This window comes from Anomaloglossus baeobatrachus, chromosome 5 (assembly GCF_048569485.1).
Source record: "Anomaloglossus baeobatrachus isolate aAnoBae1 chromosome 5, aAnoBae1.hap1, whole genome shotgun sequence".
NCBI lineage: Eukaryota > Metazoa > Chordata > Amphibia > Anura > Aromobatidae > Anomaloglossus > Anomaloglossus baeobatrachus.
Genome location: NC_134357.1, coordinates 50,481,770 through 50,502,052, shown reverse-complemented (window position 1 = coordinate 50,502,052; position 20,283 = coordinate 50,481,770). Strand labels below are relative to the sequence as shown.

General features: G+C 44.6%; 1 protein-coding gene across 1 annotated transcript in view; it reads left to right on the top strand.

Moving 5' to 3' along the window:
* BNIP3 (BCL2 interacting protein 3) overlaps nt 1–10,848 on the top strand; it is a 67,340-nt gene extending 56,492 nt beyond the window's left edge. Inside the window, exon 6 of the mRNA XM_075348475.1 lies at nt 7,745–10,848. Within this exon, the coding sequence (XP_075204590.1) occupies nt 7,745–7,790 (46 nt within the window). The 3' untranslated portion in view covers nt 7,791–10,848. The remainder of the gene's footprint in view (nt 1–7,744) is intronic.
* The last annotated feature ends 9,435 nt before the right edge of the window (nt 10,849–20,283 follow it).

Here is a 20,283-nt window from a genome sequence, read left to right as displayed (position 1 = left end):
CCTGGAATGAAGTGAAAGTCCGAATAGTAGACTGCTTCATGCAAATGGAGGACATTAGTCAGGACCCCCGTGGATCATACATTTCAATTCTGTCTATATTCTTGTGAAGATATTCATATGTCCACACATTCCATAAAGTGCTAACACCTTGTACTGATGTACCCTATCATTATTATCTTCTAAGAGGGAGCAAGACGGCCATGGCTCGCTACTCTCGGAGACTGTGTATACTTTAGTGGGGTATATAGTGGGAATTTGGCAAGGGGCACCCTGTGAGCACGACTGCTCTACCAAGTACAGAAGTAGAACTATATAACATTTTTATATTGGTAAGTGCCACAAAATCATATCCCCAATACATCTGTTAGTATAAAAATGAAATGGCCGGCTTTGCAACCTTTGCCCGTTGTATTTTGTAAGTGACAGTAATATGAGAATTCAGTGACCCCCGCCATGTCTGTAAAAGTCTGATCTAAAAATATAAAAGGAATTAACCCATAAGGCAAACGCTGTTTTTTATGGGTTGGTTTTTTTTTTTTTGGTCACCTCCCCTCCAAAAGTGCAATAAAAAACATTGTGTGTACGCCAAAGAGGTATAAATAAAAACTATATCTCACAGAGCTCCATTATCTGAAAACTTAAAAACAGTTGCGGGTCTTAGAAAATGATGAAACAATCCAAACATTCTCACTGTATTTTTGTATCTCTTTTCTCTCTTTTCTCTCTTTTCTCTCTATTCCCTCTCTTTTTCCCTCATTTTCCCTCTTTTTCCCCCCTCTTTTTCCCCCCTCTTTTTCCCCCCTCTTTTTCCCCCCTCTTTTTTCCCCCCTCTTTTTCCCCCCTCTTTTTCCCCCTCTGTTCCCCTCTTTTTCCCCCTCTTTTTTCCCCCTCTTTTTTCCACCTCTTTTTTTCTTCCCCTTTTCCCCTCTTTTTTCCCCTCTCCCCCCCCTCTTCCCCCCCTCTTACTCCCCCCCCCCTTACCCCCCCCTTCCCTCCCCTCTTCCCCCCCCCCCTCTTTCCCCCCCTCCCTCTTCTCAGGCTGGGGCGACTCATTGTTATTGGCCACCCCCCAGCTTAAAAATAGCAGCCTGCAGCCGCCCGGAATTGTTGCATCCATTAGATGTTACAATCCCGGCACTCTTCCCAGCTCATCCCGATTGGCCTGGTGCAGTGGCAAACTAAAATAAGGGGTTAATGACAGCTCACAGATGCCATTAAGCCCTAGATTAGTAACGGGAGGTGTCTGAGACCCCCATTACTAATCTGTAAGTGAAAAGAAAAACACAAACACTGAAAAAAATCCTTTATTTGATAATAAAATACAAAAAACCCCACCTTTTTTCACCCTTTTAATTAACCCCAAACACCCAATTATTATGTAATCCACACAAGGTCCCACGGCAGCTGAATGTATGTATAAGGTTTAGATGTGTTTTTTTTTTTTTTGTTTATGCGACAGCCGGTACACAGTAATAGGGACTTCCATGTGTCAGATTCTGTTGTTCTTGGAAGATTTACTGTCCTTTACCCTGCACACATGGTACATACCATTTCTTTACTTTCCTTTTTTGTTGGCGAGTTGTTCAGCATGCTCTCAAAACAATATGTACCCAGCACACTTTATCTAACTTTAGCAACAGTTGGCATCTTACTGCTGTCTGGGAATTTATATATAAGGGTGGACTACGGCATCACTTTCAGCATTCTTTTTAAAAATTAAGTAGTTTATAGATTTAACTTATAAATATAGATTTTTTTTTTCCATAACTAATATTATGATTATTTTATAGAGCGGGGAGTGGGATGAGGAAGGAGCAGAATGAAAGATGAAGGGATACACATACACAGAATGTACTGCTGCTTTCTATTAAGTGTTGTATCTTAGCCAGTGTTAGATTTACAACTACGCTTCTGAATACTATTTGATAATGATTATAATGGGAGGCATATGCCCAGTATTTGCCTGTGGCCGCTATAAAAAGATGGGGCAGCTCCGAAACTGAGCATTTTCTGCTGCCAGAGAGCAGCTGATCTGTGGGGTGTCTGACCCAGATGATCAGTCATTGATTACCTATTGTCACAAGGGTACCACGACTGAGAGTGGTCCCTCCTATTTCTGGTGTCAGGAGATCACAGCGCAGGGTTTCATACACTCTTGCTCAGGTTAATACTATTGGCTGTGCAGATTCTTTTTCCAGCGCTGCTAGGATTAAGTAGATCTTTTGGTCTCCTGAACTGTGAATGAAAGCTGTAGCCAGCTGTTCTCTATTGCTAATTAGCTGTGCTATAAAGACTTCCCTCCTAGCCCAGGTTATCGCTGGTAATAGTTTCTGCTTAGCTTGCCTCTAGAGGGAACCTGTGAGCTGCGGACCAGGGACACTTTCAGAGAACATTTGCTGTGTTGAGTTTCTCTTCTTTAGTCCTTTTTAGTTTTTCCCCTCTGGTCTGTTCCTCATTATTACCTCTTGTTTTGGAGTGCTTTGTATGATTGCTGTTTATTTTATCCCTGTCTGTCTATCTTCTCTGTGTATTTTAACCTAGAGCAGGACTAGCAATCCCGCTGCCCTGCTCACTATACAGGACTGAGTCCGAGGAAAGACTGGGATAGACACGTGATCGGCGACGGGGGTAAAATAACCCGTATAGGGACATTAGAGAGTGCAGAGATCAGCCTCAGGTGACTTTATGAGGTGACCCTGCACCCCTTTCCCTAGCACCAAGGCCCACCGTTGTATTGTGTACCCTGTGTGTTGCGGCACTTGCTGAGGGTTCCCGTGTACTTTTCGGAACACAGGTAATCTCTGTTTGACCCCCCTATCCTAAAGATAGGCCATCAATATAAAAGTAATGGACAATCTCTTTAATTATCCTGGCCAATAGAAGTATTTTTTCATACCACTCTGAACCTCTTAGCACTTGTTATCCCTTGATAATACTACTCGATCATTGGTTGCCTCGCCTCTGCTTCCACTACACATTCATTTTCCATCACACCCAGTAATAAATGCTCTGAGGCTTCATTAACATTGGAGTTTAGCCCTCTAATCTGCTGGGCTCATAGCAGCTGCTATATCTGCTACCCTGGTAGTTAATTCCTTGTATATTCGGATCCGCTCTCGGTTCTTATTATATCTGGGATCTGAGTACTGGGATAATGAGGATTTGATGATTCAGTTGCAGCTTCTGGATGTGAATTAAATCCTATTACGTCTTAAAGTGCGATAAATGTTATCATTCTTTATGGAGCGAAGTGCTAATGTGCAAAAATACAATGTAAGGAAACGCTGCAGAGCAATGTGATGGATCGGAGTAGAACGCTGCTTTACATTGTAGCCATATAAATGTGCGCACAGCTTTAGGCCCCCTTCACACTTCCGTGAAAAACACGCACGTGTGTTACGGGCCGTTTTTCGGGTCCGTATCCCGATTTTGTGTCCGTTTTTATGGTCAGTGTGGCATCTGTGTGAATTGCGTATGCTAGCCATGTTTGTGTGTAGAACGTCCGTGTGTGCATGTGGAATTAACGTGTATGTGTACGTGGAATGTCCGTGTGGAATGTCCGTGTGTGTGATGCACAATGTCGTTTATAAATGTCGGCTGACAGCCGACAGAGTTGCGCGATGAGAATGAACTCGGGTGAACTTCACCCGACTTCATCCTCATACCGCGGCTCTGTCTGTGTCGAGTACTGATTAGCGGTCACCTGTGAAGGATTCACCGGTGACCGCTAATCCCCCGAGTGACTGAAGTTTCCCCCCCTCTCTCATACTCACCGATCCCCGATCACCGGCGCGGCGCTGCACGGCATTCACACTGCTGCGGCGGCTTTTACTATTTTGAAAAAGCCGGCCGCTCATTAAACAATCTCGTATTCCCTGCTTTCCCCGCCCACCGGCGCCTATGATTGGTTGCAGTGAGACCGCCCCCACGCTGAGTGACAGCTGTCTCACTGCACCCAATCACAGCAGCCGGTGGGCGTGTCTATACTGTGCAGTAAAATAAATAAATAAATAATTTAAAAAAATGGCGTGCGGTCCCCCCCCCAATTTCAATACCAGCCAGATAAAGCCATACGGCTGAAGGCTGGTATTCTCAGGTTGGGGAGCTCCACGTTATGGGGAGCCCCCCACCCTAACAATATCAGTCAGCAGCCGCCCAGAATTGCCGCATACATTAGATGCGACAGTTCTGGGACTGTACCCGGCTCTTCCCGATTTGCCCTGGTGCTTTGGCAAATCGGGGTAATAAGGAGTTAATGGCAGCCCATAGCTGCCACTAAATCCTAGATTAATCATGTCAGGCGTCTCCCCGAGATACCTTCCATGATTAATCTGTAAATTACAGTGAATAAACACACACACACGAAAAAATCCTTTATTAGAAATAAAAAACACAAACATATACCCTGGTTCAACAATTTAATCAGCCCGAAAAAGCCCTCCATGTCCGGCGTAATCCAGGATGGTCCAGCGTCGCATCCAGCTCTACTGCATGGAGGTGACAGGAGCTGCAGCACACACCGCCGCTCCTGTCAGCTCCACGCGGCAAATGAAGAGTGCCGCGCGATCAGCTGAGCTGTCACTAAGGTTACCCGCTGTCAACACTGGATCCAGTGACAGCGGGTAACCTCAGTGACAGCTCAGCTGATCGCGCGGCTGTCTTCATTTGCTGCGTGGAGCTGACAGGAGCGGCGGTGTGTGCTGCAGCTCCTGTCACCTCCATGCAGCAGAGCTGGATGCGACGCTGGACCATCCTGGATTCCGCCGGACATGGAGGGCTTTTTCGGGCTCATTAAGTTGTTGAACCAGGGTATATGTTTGTGTTTTTTATTTCTAATAAAGGATTTTTCGGGTGTGTGTGTTTATTTACTGTAATTTACAGATTAATCATGAAAGGAATCTCTGGGAGATGCCTGACATGATTAATCTAGGATTTAGTGGCAGCTATGGGCTGCCATTAACTCCTTATTACCCCGATTTGCCAAAGCACCAGTGCAAATCGGGAGGATCCGGGTACAGTCCCAGAACTGTCTCATCTAATGTATGCGGCAATTCTGGGCGGCTGCTGACTGATATTGTTAGGGTGGGGGGCTCCCCATAACGTGGAGCTCCCCATCCTGAGAATACCAGCCTTCAGCCATATGGCTTTATCTGGCTGGTATTGAAATTTGGGGGGGACCGCACGTCATTTTTTTTAATTATTTATTTATTTATTTATTTATTTATTTATTTTACTGCACAGTATAGACACGCCCACCGGCTGCTGTGATTGGGTGCAGTGAGACAGCTGTCACTCAGCGTGGGGGCGGTCTCACTGCAACCAATCATAGGCGCCGGTGGGCGGGGAAAGCAGGGAATACGAGATTGTTTAATGAGCGGCCGGCTTTTTCAAAATGGTAAAAGCCGCCGCAGCAGTGTGAATGCCGTGCAGCGCCGGTGATCGGGGAACGGTAAGTATGAGAGAGGGGGGGAAACTGACCGACAGACTGTGAGAGAGGGACAGACAGACAGAGAGACCGACAGAGAGACCGACCGATGGACTCAGGGAGATTGATCGACATACACAGAAATAGAAAGAATGGCCGACATCACTAGAAATAAAAACACCAAACGGACATGGACTATAGGTAGATGCATACGTGTTTACTAATGTGTGTGCACATACCCATAGACTTTCATTGTGTCCACGTGTGCGTGCTCCGTGCAGATAACGGACATGCATCCGTGCAAAACGCAAACACATACGGATCACGGACACGCACACACTGACATAATGAAATAACGCACGTGTGACCACAATCATAGATTAACATTGGTGCATGTTTGTCCGTGTCTCCGGTATATACGGAAACGGAACAAACACGCACGTGTTTCACGGACGTGTGAAGGGGGCCTTAAACAAATGCATTATTTCATTAGAAATAAAATCAATCAGCATTGGTGAAAAAAAATATAAAAAGGTTTGAGGGATTGTCACAGATGTCCTGAGCAGACAGAGACTTCGACCTGGTTTTACGGTGACCACCTATACAATTCTTCTATGAAGACTGATGCATCTCAAACTAAAGGGGGCTTTACACGGTACCGATATCGCTAGCGTGCGTACCCGCCCCCATTGTTTGTGTGACACGGGCATATCGCTGCCCGTCGCGCACAAAATCACGCTCCCCAGTCACACAAACTTACCTGCCCTGCAACGTCGCTCTGGCCGGCGATCCGCCTCCTTTCTAAGGGGGCGGGTCGTGCGGCGTCACAGCGAAGTCACATGGCAGCCGTCCAATAGAAGTGGAGGGGCGGAGATGAGCGGGATGTAACATCCCGCCCACCTCCTTCCGTATTGCCGGCGGCCGCAGGTAAGATGTTCGTCGCTCCTGCAGTGTCACACACAGCGATGTGTGCTGCCGCAGGAACGAGGAACAACACAAACGATTTTTTGTTTTAGGACGACCTCTCCACGGCAAACTATTTTGGCCGCTTTTGCGATCGTTCTGGGTGCATATTGCTAACCCCTGCCTAACCGTCCCTGTATACACTAGCATAGATAATGAGATCTTCAGAAAAAGTATTTCTAAAGTTCCTTTATGATATGCTAATGAGCGCAGGGACTAGTCACAAGGGCTCAGTTCCCCCGACTAGTTCGCCCTCTTAGCATGTACGCGCGTTACCATGGATGACGCTGGTGATGCTGCATTGAGTAGCATGTTAGCACACCCCTGTGGGCGTACTAAAATTCTAACAGGGTGGACTAGTCAGAGGAAATAACACCCTTGCGACTAGTCCCTGCATATCATAAATGATCTTTAGAAATAATCTTTCTATAGATCCTTTTAGATATGCTACTAGATGCTGGGACAGTTAGGCAGGGATTAGCAATATGCTCCCAGGACTGCTCGTGGTTCTGGGTTCATATTAGACCTTACAGGTTCCCTTTTAACTCTTTCAAAGACAAGTCCAGGCAGCAATACCTTTAACATGGCAGTCCTTTCATCCGTGATTGAGAAATACATATTTGAATTTATGTGCAAATTTTAGATCTGAAGCCTCCGTCACTCCAGCTCTATACCCCACACAGCGCCGCATCCTCCTGCTTTTTTTGAAGGCTCCTTTTTCTGAAGTCACACAGCATAGAGGCTGGTCAGCCAATCGGAAGCGTCCGTCACTCCAGCTCTATTCCTTGGCCAGCACCGTATCCTCCTGCTTCACTGACTGCTCCTTCTTCTAAAGCATAGATGCTAATCAGTCAGTCTGAAGCCTCCTTCACTCTAGCTCTATTCTTCGTCCAGCGCTACATCCTCCTGCTTCATTGACTGCTCCTTATTTCTGAAGGAACACAGCATAGAGGCTGGTCAGTCAATCTGAGGCCTCCGTCACTCCAGCTCTATTCCACAACCAGCTTCACATCCTCCTGCTTCACTGAAGGCTCCTTTTTCTGAAGTCACACAGCATAGAGGCTGGTCACTCAAGCAAAAGGAGGCAGCGCTGGGCTTGGAATAGAGCTGGAGTGACAGAGGCATTGATTTCTCAACGGAGCAATGCAACAAAAAATAAGCCGAAAACTGGACATTTTGAGTTTTCTTTCAACTTTATGATAATGTGAAGGGAAACGGGAGATATGGCGCTCCAATCCCTAAGTAGATGTTTAAAGATTCCTTATTTAATACCTGTTATGGGTTGAAAGAAAGTATGATACATGCACTTTTTAATATTTTTATCTAATATACATATTTATGATTGTCTCTTTATAGGGTTTTTATTGGAAGACGCCTGACAACCTCTACAGGGACGTTTTAATTCTGAGAGAACATCACAAATGAGAAGACACCGATCCATTGGTCGTCCACTATATCTACTTATATCTACTTCTATTGAATGTTATATAAAAGGCCTGTGCTCCTTAGAATGGGAGTGGTAGTCTCTATAAGGTATCCCATATCATTCAGTGGGCATGTTTTAAGTAGATTTTCATCAACTGTGAATTGTAGTTGCTTAAGTATTGCTCAATATGATGTACAAAGTTTAAAAAAAAACTCCTAGTGCCTATTTTCAATAGTTGATTTCTCTGGCCCAGATGGCTGCCAGAATAAAAAAAAATAATTCAGTACTTGATATATGTTCCCGTATATCCAGTTCAAACAAACGCCTTTGTATAAATCGGAGCCATTGCAAGAATTCATCTCGCTGCCCCAATTCTGTTTCTAGGTTTCCTGGCCAATGAAAAGTTAGTTGTTGGTGCCCAATTTTCCCCCCAGCACCAAACGACATGGGCACAGGCCCCTAGTTATGTCCATGTGATGGGCTTCACAATACCCTCTGTTTGGACACACAACATTATCTTGTTCCCTTGTATATTTCCACCAGGGAACAGCATGATTTATTGCGTTTCTTGCTGTCTATTGATAGGGCTCAAAATCAAACCTGTGCAGCGTGGAGAGGCAGTTTATTGTATAGCACATAGAACGTCCTGTAACCAGTTAAGAACGTGTCGTTATTCATATTGGTTTATTTTATCCAGGAAGACCGTATAGTGCACCATTAAAGAGGCCTCCATCTTGGAAAAAAAAAGTGGTTTCAGTGTACGTAAAAGGGGGAAAAAGATGAAACTTACGAATATGTGTATATATCTTGAATTTAGGAAGCTTCCTTTGATCTTGAGACATCAGTGATGATTCAAGGACTTCCACATGCAAAAAGATTTCTCGAGACTACATAAATCTGCGTCAGCAGCTAACAAGTGATGTGAATTCGGCCAGCCTCCTTCATACACCTCACCGGTGACATCGGACACTGGAAGCCCTCTCGAGACATCAGTGATGGTCTCAGGACTTCCACATCCAAAAAGATTTCTTGAGACGAAATAAGTCTGTGACATGCCGACACTTGAAGCCCTCTCGAGACATCAGTGATGGTCCAAGGACTTCCACATACAAAAAGATTTCTTGAGGTGAAATATATATATGCCGACACGGAAAGCCCTCTTGAGACATCAGTGATGGCCCCAGAGCTTTCACGTACAAAAAAGATTTCTCGAGACAAAATAAATCTGTGTCCGCTCATTTAGTGATGTGAAAGGGGCTGGCTCAGTTATTGAATTCGGGAAACCTCCTTCATAAATATGACTGGTGACATGCCGACACTGGAAGCCCTCTCGAGACATCAGTGATGGTCTCAGGACTTCCACATAGAAAAAGATTTCTTGAGGCAAAATTTATATATGCCGACACGGGAAGCCCTCTCGAGACATCAGTGATGGTCCCAGAGCTTCAACGTACAAAAAGATTTCTCGAGACTAAATAAATCTGCGTTAGCAGATTTAGTGATGTGAAAGGGGCTGGCTTAGTTATTGAATTCGGCCAGCCTCCTTTTTAAACGCGTCACCGATGACATGCCGACACTGGAAGCTCTTTCGAGACATCAGTGATGGTCCCAGGACTTCCACATACAAAGACTTCTTGAGATGAAATAAATCTGCGTTAGCAGATTTAGTGATGTAAAAGGGGCTGGCTCAGTTATTGAATTCGGGAAACTTCCTTCATAGATATCACCGGTGACAAGCCGACATTGGAAGCTCTTTCGAGACTTCAGTGATGGTGACAGGACTTCGACGTACAAAAAGAATCCCTGAGACAAAATAAATCTGTCAGCAGATTTAGTGATGTAAAAGGGGCTGGCTCAGTTATTGAATTCGGCCAGCCTCCTTCGTACACATCACAATCACTGGTGACCTGCCGACGCTGGAAGCCCTCTCATTTGCCAAAAAGTGGAGGCACCAGGAATCAGAGCTCACAATGATATCTCAAGATCGGGGTGACTTTTTTAAATTCTAGTAAATTAATAAGTTTTATTGGGATATGTTCGGGCTGGACAACACCTTTAAGATAGAACCTGTCACTTTTTGTAAATATATAATTTTTGCACATGGTGTAAAGGCCGCTGTTCTTCTGAATCGGGTGTTTTAAATTTGTTCCTGTACCTCTTCGTCTCCAAAATATGGCCCTCTCTTTCCTATATCTAGTTCTTTTCAGCAAAAAAGCTGTGGTCAACACTCCTTTGTGTGAGTCTTCTTCATGACCACACCCAGTTGGCTAAAAAGACTAGATTTATGTATAGTGAAGAAGGGACCATATCTTAAGAATGGAGAGGTATGGAAACAAAAAAAACATAAATAATACATTTGCGGCAAGTGATATGCTCTTGTTAAGAGGACAGTGTAGTTTATTGCAAACTTTCTATAACAAATTTGTAAATTTTTCTAATCTTCTTAATTTACATGTAGGGCCAATGTAATGCTGACCTCTCCATTGTCCAATATGGCTACAAGAAATGGATCACGCATTATTGCAGATGTATGAGACAGCGCTAAAGAATGTAAGGGAGGTCAGAGGCGAAGGAGTAAAAGGGCTGAATGCAAAACCTTATCCTGCCACATTAGCAAAAAGTTGCGTTTTCCAAAATGGATGATATTAGACTGTTGAGCCTTTAGTCAATCCTCTGCATAGGAGTAGAATAAAAGTTTTATTTCAGAAGCAGCGCCACTTTTCTCCACAGGCCATGTGTGGTATTGCAGCTCAGCCCTCTTCACATGAATGTTTTCATAAAACCCCAAAAGTTGAAGAATTATGAGGAAAAAAAACCCCCAAACCAAATCTAAAGTTATTTAAGTGCCAAATCTGTAACAATGTTATGAACATGTCCCCTTTGTTCTTTTGGGTCTTATCAAAAGGCCCAGGATAACGGTACTGAAAGATACAGTTTGTGATCTTGTGGCCCAAATATTTTTGGAGGTTTTGTATCATGATCCTGTAATCTAAATGGACCTTTGTATGCAATAAAGTAAAGTGTCAATCAGTGAGCTTGGTAACTTATGGCTGCACCTACTGTATATATTATATACAATGCACACATACGCAAGGGTAAGTAAAAAATTATTTGCACTCTGTAAAATTTATTTTAATTGACTTTCAGAAAAGACAAATACATATTTTTTCGACATGTCCACACGTTTCAATACACATCTGTCAAAAGAATGTAGTATTCCCTCATATATTATATTTTCGATCGACCTGTGAGACACGAATGCACCACTGTATTTCGTCATTAGATGTGAAAGATGTGAGTCTTCGTCCTTGTCGGGCATCTTTCAGGGGACATAATCCGCTGTTACTTCAATTTATCCATACTGTGCACAAAGTCTTTGCTAAATATCGGCATACCCTCAGACCACAACAAACAATGTTTGACTCACCCTTGTATAAAGTAAGGGGCTTATTGAGCAGAGTATTGGTACTGGATTATTTTTAGTTGGCCCCTAAAGAGTGGCCCTCGATTCTGAAAAGTGTTTAAAGGGGTTGTCCACTACTTGGACAACCCATACTCATTCCCCTTTTTCATCCCTGTAAAAATAAATAAGCCTATACTCTCCTCCAGTTCGGCCGCGGTTCTAGTGATGTCTAAAACCGCTCTCTTACGGCCCACATGGCATTGTTATGACACTTGAGCCCTGCGACCAATCAGCGCCCGGCGTCTGTCTCCCCGAGTTCGGATATTTGAGCAGGATGTGAGCACAGCGCTGACTTCCTGCTCAGGACAAGGAAGCCGACGCTGATTGGTCACGAGGCTCACATGTCATAACAATGTCACGTAGTTACCGGGAACATAGCTTTAGACATCACTGCAACCGCAGGTGCATTGGAAGGGAGTATAGGCGTATTTATTTATACAGGGGAGAACAAGGAGAATGAGAAGGTTATGTACATACGACGTAGTTTTCATTGGAATACCCCACCCCCCCCCAAAAAACAACAACAAAAAAAACGCTGAAAAGAATGAACCTATGCATTTGTATGGAAAAATGACTTGCTGTACATATATTCAGATTTTCAGCGTCTTTTAAGAGCTTCATTTTTCTAAAAACGCCAAAAGTAATCAGTGAGTTTCGAAATACTCGGATTCGCGATACTCATACCAAGTACTGTCTAATACTCGCGTATTCGTTACGAATAGCGTGTCCAATGCAAGTCAATGGGGAATACTCGCAATGTAATATGTAACCCGAATGCCGTACTATTCGCGCGAATAGTACGGCATTCGGGTTACTCGTTACTTTGCGAGTATTCCCCATTGACTTGCATTGCACACGCTATTCGGAATGCACACGTGAGTATTAGACAGTATCGTTACGAGTATCGCGAATCCGAGTATTTCGAAACCCGCTCATCATTAGCCAAAAGGTTAAAAGAAGTGAAGAAAACATTTTCTGGGATTTTCCACTCGAAAGACTCTCGATATTTTACAATACTCCATGAGAAGGCGCAAAATAACACCAAAACCCTCAGGAGACTACACAAAAAAACGCTTCAGGAAATAAAACTACAGAGTTTCCTGAAGCGAAAAACTCGAGTTTATAATAGGCCATGAACACGGAGCCTAGCAGTCTTTGTTGTCCATAGCAACCAATCAGACCTCGCCTTTCATTTTTCCAAAGCAGTTTACCAATTGAAAGCTGTGTTCTGATTGGTTGCTATGGGCAACAAAGAGTGTTTTCCTGTTAAGACCGTTTTGATAAACTAGGCCCAAATTTGATTGCGCTCCTTCAGTCACAACTTGAGGTGTTTTGTACAGAAAAAGTGTCAATAAAATTATTCACTATAACGCAGGACGTGTTGAGACCTATATATATTTTTTTTTTAACCTTTAGGAGTCAGCGTTCAGTTTTTGGTTATGTATTTTAAGCTTTTAAAGGGAATCTGTCAGGTACAAAAACTGCATATATCTGGATGATAACGCGTCAGGTGACTTCCAGTTATGTCAGTCTTTTTATCTCCAAACGCACGCGGTTACCTGTAATGTGCCCCAAATAGCAAGGCCATGCTGCCCCCCAAATAATGACAGCAGAGTCACGCCGCATCAACCACATTGGTTTGCTATTTCAGCCCAAGATTTCAGAGATGTGGCGCCTGCGCCCTGCACCCCAGACACTGCTATATGGTGTATAATCGGCAGGGTTGTCACTCAAGCTGCGCTGTGGTTTGTGAACCCGTGCCTGCGCAGGATTTGTAAAAGCACAAATGGTGACAAGGAGGAGGATGGGCATGGATCGGAGTAGCTCATCACTCTATGGAGGCACGCGCCACATAATCAGCGGTCTATTACGCATGCCCTATTCGCAGGGTTACAGCAGGCGCTAGAGGATGAGGACCTGATTCTGCTCTTCATTGTCGGACCTGAGAATACACGTATGCAGTAGAAAAGCCCAACTATACTGTAGAATATCACATACAGATATAGAAGCGCTATATCTAGGTAGCAATATTTGTTCATCCCAAAATCCTGAAATAAATGAACACTCCAGGAAACCCGATACACGTTGTGCAAGGTGTGAGACTGTTCATCGAAAGTCTTAGGTGATGTTCACACTTTGCATTTTTGCTGTAGAAAAAGCTGCTTCCAAAAAGCAGGTTTGCGGTATTATTTTTTTTTTTTTTGCTACATCATTTGCCTTTAAATTCTCTTCAGTGATTAAGTAGGCGAATGCTGGTGCCATCTATTGGAAGTAGCAATCCTAAGACCACGTGCTCACGATCAGGGTGGACAGCATTTTGGACGCAGCATTGTACAGTACAAGCACAGTGGATGGGATTTCTAGAAATCTCCTGCACACTGTGGTTGTTTTTCAAGCAGCGTGTCTTTCTGAGCCGCAGCATGTAAATTTATTGCTGCAGAGCCGCAAGTGTTCTCCGCAAGGAGAACAGAGAGATTGTGCAGCCAGAACCCTGATCGTGGGAATGGCCCCTGCGGAAAACGAACGACTTAGCATGTCCAGATCGTGCGCATATACCATAAAAGTCAATAGTGACCCATTTGAGACTTTTTATATGACTTGGGATTTATGCCAGATCAGCTCCTCAATTTGCAGACACAGTGTTTCGGGATGGTTGTCCCTCGTCAGTGCAAAGTATAAGATCTGATCTGGCTGTAAGGCCAAAGTCACACCTGCAAATGCCTCGTGTTCAACTTGCGCAAGTCTCACATCACATCACCCAGCACGGCCTGACACTCTCCAAGTTACATGCAAGGAACTCGCAAGTGTGACTCTGCCCTAAGAGAGGAGAGGCGAGGCGCATTGCGGCTTAAAGTCTCCTCACCACTGGCATGCTGAATTGGTGCGTCAGTCTCCGCAATGAAAATAGCTTTCCCCTTAAGTCCCTATCACACACACAGATAAATCTTTGGCAGATCTGTGGTTGCAGTGAAATCATGGACATATTGTTCCATTTGTACACAGCCACAAACCTGGCACTGATTGTCCACAATTTCACTGCAACCACAGATCTGCCGCAGATTTATCTCTGTGTGTGCCAGGGCCTTTAGACCTCATTTGTCTACAGTGCATTTTTATAGTTCGTTTGAGTCAATACAAAAGGCAGCGAAAACACAGCTACGTTTACACTCTCATTGCTTTCAGTGCTGAAAAAAGCAGCAAAAACGCTGAAAGGATTAACATGGTGCTTCTTTCAAAAACGCAGCAGTTTTTCATTTCAGTCAGGAAAAAAGCAAGTGAAAGTGCCTGAGATTTCAGGAATCTCATGTTTTGCTGGTACAGTATAAAGCACCTTTTAATTTGCATAAAACTCATGTGAAAAAAAAAAGGCCAAAACCGCAACGTTTTGAACATGGCCTAAGTTTTGAAATGCCCGTCCTCAGGCCCTGTACCATGCTTAACAAATATTACTATGCCCTCAAGCAAATGATAATTCCTGGAAGGCACCTTACCCAATAGGAAAATAACCTGCACATTGTAAAAATTGAGATTATTTTTTAAAAACCTTGTAATTACACAAGTGTGATCATATTCTGTATTGCTTGATCTCTGTATATATATTGTAAATTAATGTAGAAATGTTCTGTTGAGCTAAGTTTGTATTTCATTTTTGAAGGCAAAGTCATTCTAGAGACCTTGTCACCAGAGAAGACCTGATTTAGCCTTGATCATCTGTATACACTATTAGGCCATGTGCGCACTAGAAATTGACTTTTTCATAAGGAAAATCCGGACTATCTGAAAGAATCCCGCACCCGCGGTAAAAAACTGCACCAAAACCGCAACGACATCCGCATGCGGTTTTGCCGCGGTTTGGTGCATTTTTTTCCGCAGTTTGGCAAAAACCGCAGGTACCTGCGGAAAAGAAGTGACATGCACATTAAATCCGCAGCGGAAATTCCGCGGGTAAATCCACAAGTATAAAAGAAACCGCAGTGTGCACACAGCATTTTTTTTATACCCATAGGTTTTGCTGGGGAATGACTGCAGAAATGGTAGAAACATTTTCTGCAGCAAATCCGCAGCGTGTGCAAAGCTGATCCAGTGGGAAAATTTAAAGGGGTTGTCCACTACTTTTACATTGATGGCCTATCCTTAGAATAGGTCATCAATGGCTGATCGGTCAGGGTCCGATACCAGGCACCTCCGCCAATTAGCTGTTCTCCGTGCTGGCAGCGGCAGGTGGCCGGAAATGCTCAGACCCAAAGCTGCCCATCTTCTGATAGCGGCCGCGGCTGAGTACTGCACATCTGTCTCCTATTGATTTGAATGGGAGGCGGATATGCAGTATCCGGCTGCCGCCGCCGATCAGACATTGATGACCTGTCTTATCCATCAATGTAAAAGTAGTGGGCAACATATTTAAGGTAGTTGAAATTACATGATGGGTCCGGTGTAAAGGACTCTTGAGGAAGAATGCTTTTTTTTGGTTTATCTAGCTATTGCTGAAATTATGGAAGTCCTGTGATTTGCTCCACCTATGGTAAAGAGATCATGCACACTGGCATATTAACACTTTGCAAATCTCCAATTTTTCAAAATGGTACAAGCATGAAAACCACCCTGTATACCCTTATACCTGAATTCATACAGGGGTCTTTCTTTTAGTGCATGCTACGTTAGAAGAAATAATGCTAGGGTAGAATACGATGCAATTCGGAGAGAGCCTTCAGCGCCATAACAACCTCAAGCTCATTGTGAAAAGTAAAGAGAACTGCTCGGTGAGCATTTTGATGCTCGGGTGCTCAGTACTCGTTTACGTAATATAATGTAAGTCAATGGGGAACTTGAGCATTTTTCCGGAAAATCTTTTGTAAAAATGCTCATTCCCCATTGTATTCCATTATACTCTCTAAACGAGTACTGAGCACCCGAGCATCAAAATCCTCGTTACACTTGCCGAGCACCTACCAGGTCATTCATCCCTAGTGACAAGTTATTTTTCCACTGACCTGACTCACGACATCCCGTAATTATTTACAATTGCTCATCTTAGGAAGGGCATCCAACAGATCTCGATTCTCTAAGTACATTGTATCTTGGTGACAGGGTCTCTTTAAAGATGTATTTAAAGGGAATCTGTCAGAAGAAAATGACTGATCAAACCAAGAATAGGCACCCAGTGCACCCTTGGTGTGGCCAAACAGTTCAGTGCACCTGCCCAGCTACTCATGTATATGTGTATAATAAATAATAATAATTTTATTCATTTATATAGCGCTATTTATTCCACAGCGCTTTACATACATTGGCAACACTGTCCCCATTGGGGCTCACAATCTAGAGTTCCTATCTGTATGTCTTTCGAGTGTGGGAGGAAACTGGAGTACCCGGAGGAAACCCACGCAAACACGGGGAGAACATATAAACTCCTTGCAGATGGTGTCCTTGGTGGGATTTGAACCCAGGACCCCAGCGCTGCAAGACTGAAGTGCTAACCACTAACCTGTTCTGAAGGTGGGGATATCAATCAAGAAAGAGCAGGTCAAAAGAGATAGAGATATATATATATATCTCTATCTATCTATCTCTTTTGACCTGCTCTTTCTTGATTGATATCCCCACCTTCAGAACAGGTGGGAGATAGATAGAAGTCAAGTAGTTGGGGTGTTGCACTAAATTGCTTAACTGCGCCAAAGGTACACTAAGCCCCTGTACTCAGAGAGAACAGTAATTTTATGCTTTAAAATTCCCTTTAACTCTGTCCCATGTCAGTTTTAGTAAATGATTGTATTCTCAATCATTTTTAAACTTTGTGATTCCCCTCGAAGTGTGAGTAAATTGAAAGCCAAGTGTTCCCATTACAGGCAGCACTGACCAGACAGTGCCAAAATGCACAGGGACATACCGGTACCTACCCTATTTGCAATGGGAATGGTGACTGCTAAATAACTCATACATTTACTGATAAAATTAGGATTTGGTCATGTTTTGGCTGCAGTGTATTTTTATTTTTTTGCAGTATAAAAAAAAAAAAAAAATATATATATATATATATATATATATATATATATATATATATATATAAACCCATTGAGCAGCCTCGACATTTGAATGCAACTTAAGGGTAACATCAAAGCTGCTTCCCAATTATTTAATGGAGAATGCAGGTATTTGCTACACCAGACTTGTCAGGAGAGCGGCCAGGTCCTAATATCTGTAGCTGACTGAATGCCGTTCTCAGCACCATCTTGCACCTCATTGTAGTAATTTTGTATCTATATTGAGGCTTTACGTGGAATTACTAGCTTTAATATCCTGGTTAGTCATTCCCTTTCTTTAGTAAATTGACAGTGAAGAACAATTGTGTATTTCTGTAAACTGTGACTGTTCTTCAAGTAAAGAAATAAAGTTTTTAGTGTTCCTAATGCCGATCTGATGTGTTCTTTTCATACTTTACACCTCTGAAAGGAAATCTTGTTTCATGCGTCTGCAAACTCTGACATATTAGAAAGTATAGAAGGCGCACCTGTGTGATGGTCTAGAAGAATAAAAATTATTCTGATTTCTGTATACCTGCTACTATACAGTGTGTCCACCCATATCCTGTCCACCGCCATTAACTTGAGAACGGCGGCAGCTATAGGCATAGAAGTGGTGTCTAGGTATAGTAAAGTAGCCATGCGCTACGCAATGAAACCACCTATTGTGCCACCTGGTGGAAAACAACGGAGGTAGCATTTTTATCTCGAAAACTGAACGAGAGAGAAAAAAGTAGGATTTTTGTGTACTCACCGTAAAATCTCTTTCTCTGAGTCTTCATTGGGGGACACAGGACCATGGGTTATGCTGCTGTCACTAGGAGGCTGACACTAAGTAAACATAAAAAAGTTAGCTCCTCCCTAGCAGCATACACCCCGAGCCGGAGGCGGGCTCAGATCAGTTGGTGCACAAGCAGTAGGAGTACCACCAGAATCCCCATACATAAACACAAGTTGTAACTAAAACAATGCAGCCGTGCAAACAAGAGGTCTATGAACATAAGACCACTGAAAAAATAGCAGGCAAATGCAATTGAATCAACCAAAAAACCAAGCAGGGTGGGTGCTGTGTCCCCCAATGAAGACTCAGAGAAAGAGATTTTACGGTGAGTACACAAAAATCCTACTTTCTCTATCGTTTCATTGGGGGACACAGGACCATGGGACGTCCAAAAGCAGTCCCTGGGTGGGAATACCGAAAAACCCGCAGAGGCAGACAACAACAACCTCCCTCGGTGGGCTTGCACTATAATTGAATGCTGCCACCCTATTACAGGTGCGCAACTGCTGCCTGCAAGACCTTTCTCCCAAAAATAGCATCTGCCGATGCTTGGGTGTGAACGTGGTAGAACCTAGTAAAGGTGTGCAGGCTAGACCAGGTGGCGGCCTTGCAGACCTGGTCGGCCGACGCCTGATGCCTAATCGCCCAAGAGGCGCCCACTGCGCGGGTAGAGTGCGCCTTTACCCCCCGCGGCGGAGACTTGTCCCGAATCCGGTAGGCCTCTGATATGGCGGAACGGATCCATCTGGCAATTGTAGCCTTGGATGCCGATTCACCCTTCTTGGGACCAGAAGGGAGAACAAACAGACCATCTGACTTACGGAACGGCGCGGTCCTGGAGACATAAATTCTAAGTGCACGCACTAGGTCCAGGGTGTGCAAGGACCTCTCCAAGCTGTGAGAGGGGCCAGGACAGAAGGATGGAAGGATGATTTCCTCGTTAAGATGGAACGGGGAGACCACCTTTGGGAGAAAAGCGGGATCTGGCCGGAGAACCGCTTTGTCCTGGTGAAAAATCAAAAAGGGGGAACGACAAGAGAGAGCTGCCAGCTCTGACGTCCTGCGAATAGAAGTGATGGCAACAAGAAACACCACCTTCCAAGACAGGTGAGACAGGGAAGATTCTCGCAAGGGCTCGAATGGGGAGCCCTGAAGTGACCCTAGGACTAGATTAAGGTCCCACGGTTCTAGAGGCCGACGGTACGGCGGTGCCAGGTGGGCTACTCCCTGGATGAAGGTCTTAACCTGTGAACGAGCGGCCAGTGGCTTCTGAAACAGGATTGATAACGCCGATATCTGGCCCTTTAGTGTTGCGAGCGAGAGACCCGCATCTAGGCCTGACTGCAAGAATGCCAACAGGGAAGGAAGGGAGAAGGCGAGAGGAGAAGAAATATTCTGCTCTTCACACCACCTGAAGAAAACTTTCCACGTGCGGTGGTAAATCTTTGATGAAGATGGCTTCCTGGCCCTAATCATTGTCTGAATCACTCTTGAGGAAAAACCAGCCTTAGCTAGAACCCAGGATTCAATGGCCAGGCCGTCAAATTTAGGACCTGTGAGTTCTGATGGAAGAGAGGCCCCTGCTGCAGGAGATCTGGACGGTCTGGAAGGCGCCACGGAGCGTCTGCGAGGAGCTGAGTTAGTTCCGCGAACCATGCTCGCCTGGGCCAGTCCAGAGCCACTAGGATGACCGGTATCCCTTCCGCCTTGATCTTCTTGAGGACCCTCGGAATTAGAGGGAGCGGAGGGAAGATGTACGGGAGACTGAACTGGCTCCATGACAGGGTGAGGGCGTCGACTCCTAAAGCCAAGCGGTCGCGGCACCGCGCTACAAAGTGCGGAACTTGACGGTTGAACCGGGAGGCCATTAGGTCCACGTCCGGAACTCCCCATCTGTCGCAGATCTGGTTGAAGACTTCCCGGTTGAGGGACCATTCTCCGGAGGCGAGGCCTTCCCTGCTGAGGAAGTCCGCCGCCCAATTGTCCACGCCTGGGATGTGTACCGCTGAGATCAGGGAGTGATGACACTCGGCCCAGTGCAATATCTTCTTGACTTCTCGCATCGCCCCGACACTTCTTGTGCCGCCTTGGTGGTTGATGTACGCCACCGCCGTCGCATTGTCCGACTGGATCCTGACCGGGCAACCCTGTACTAGGTGCCGAAACTGCTGCAAGGCTAGCCGGATGGCTCTTATCTCCAAAAAG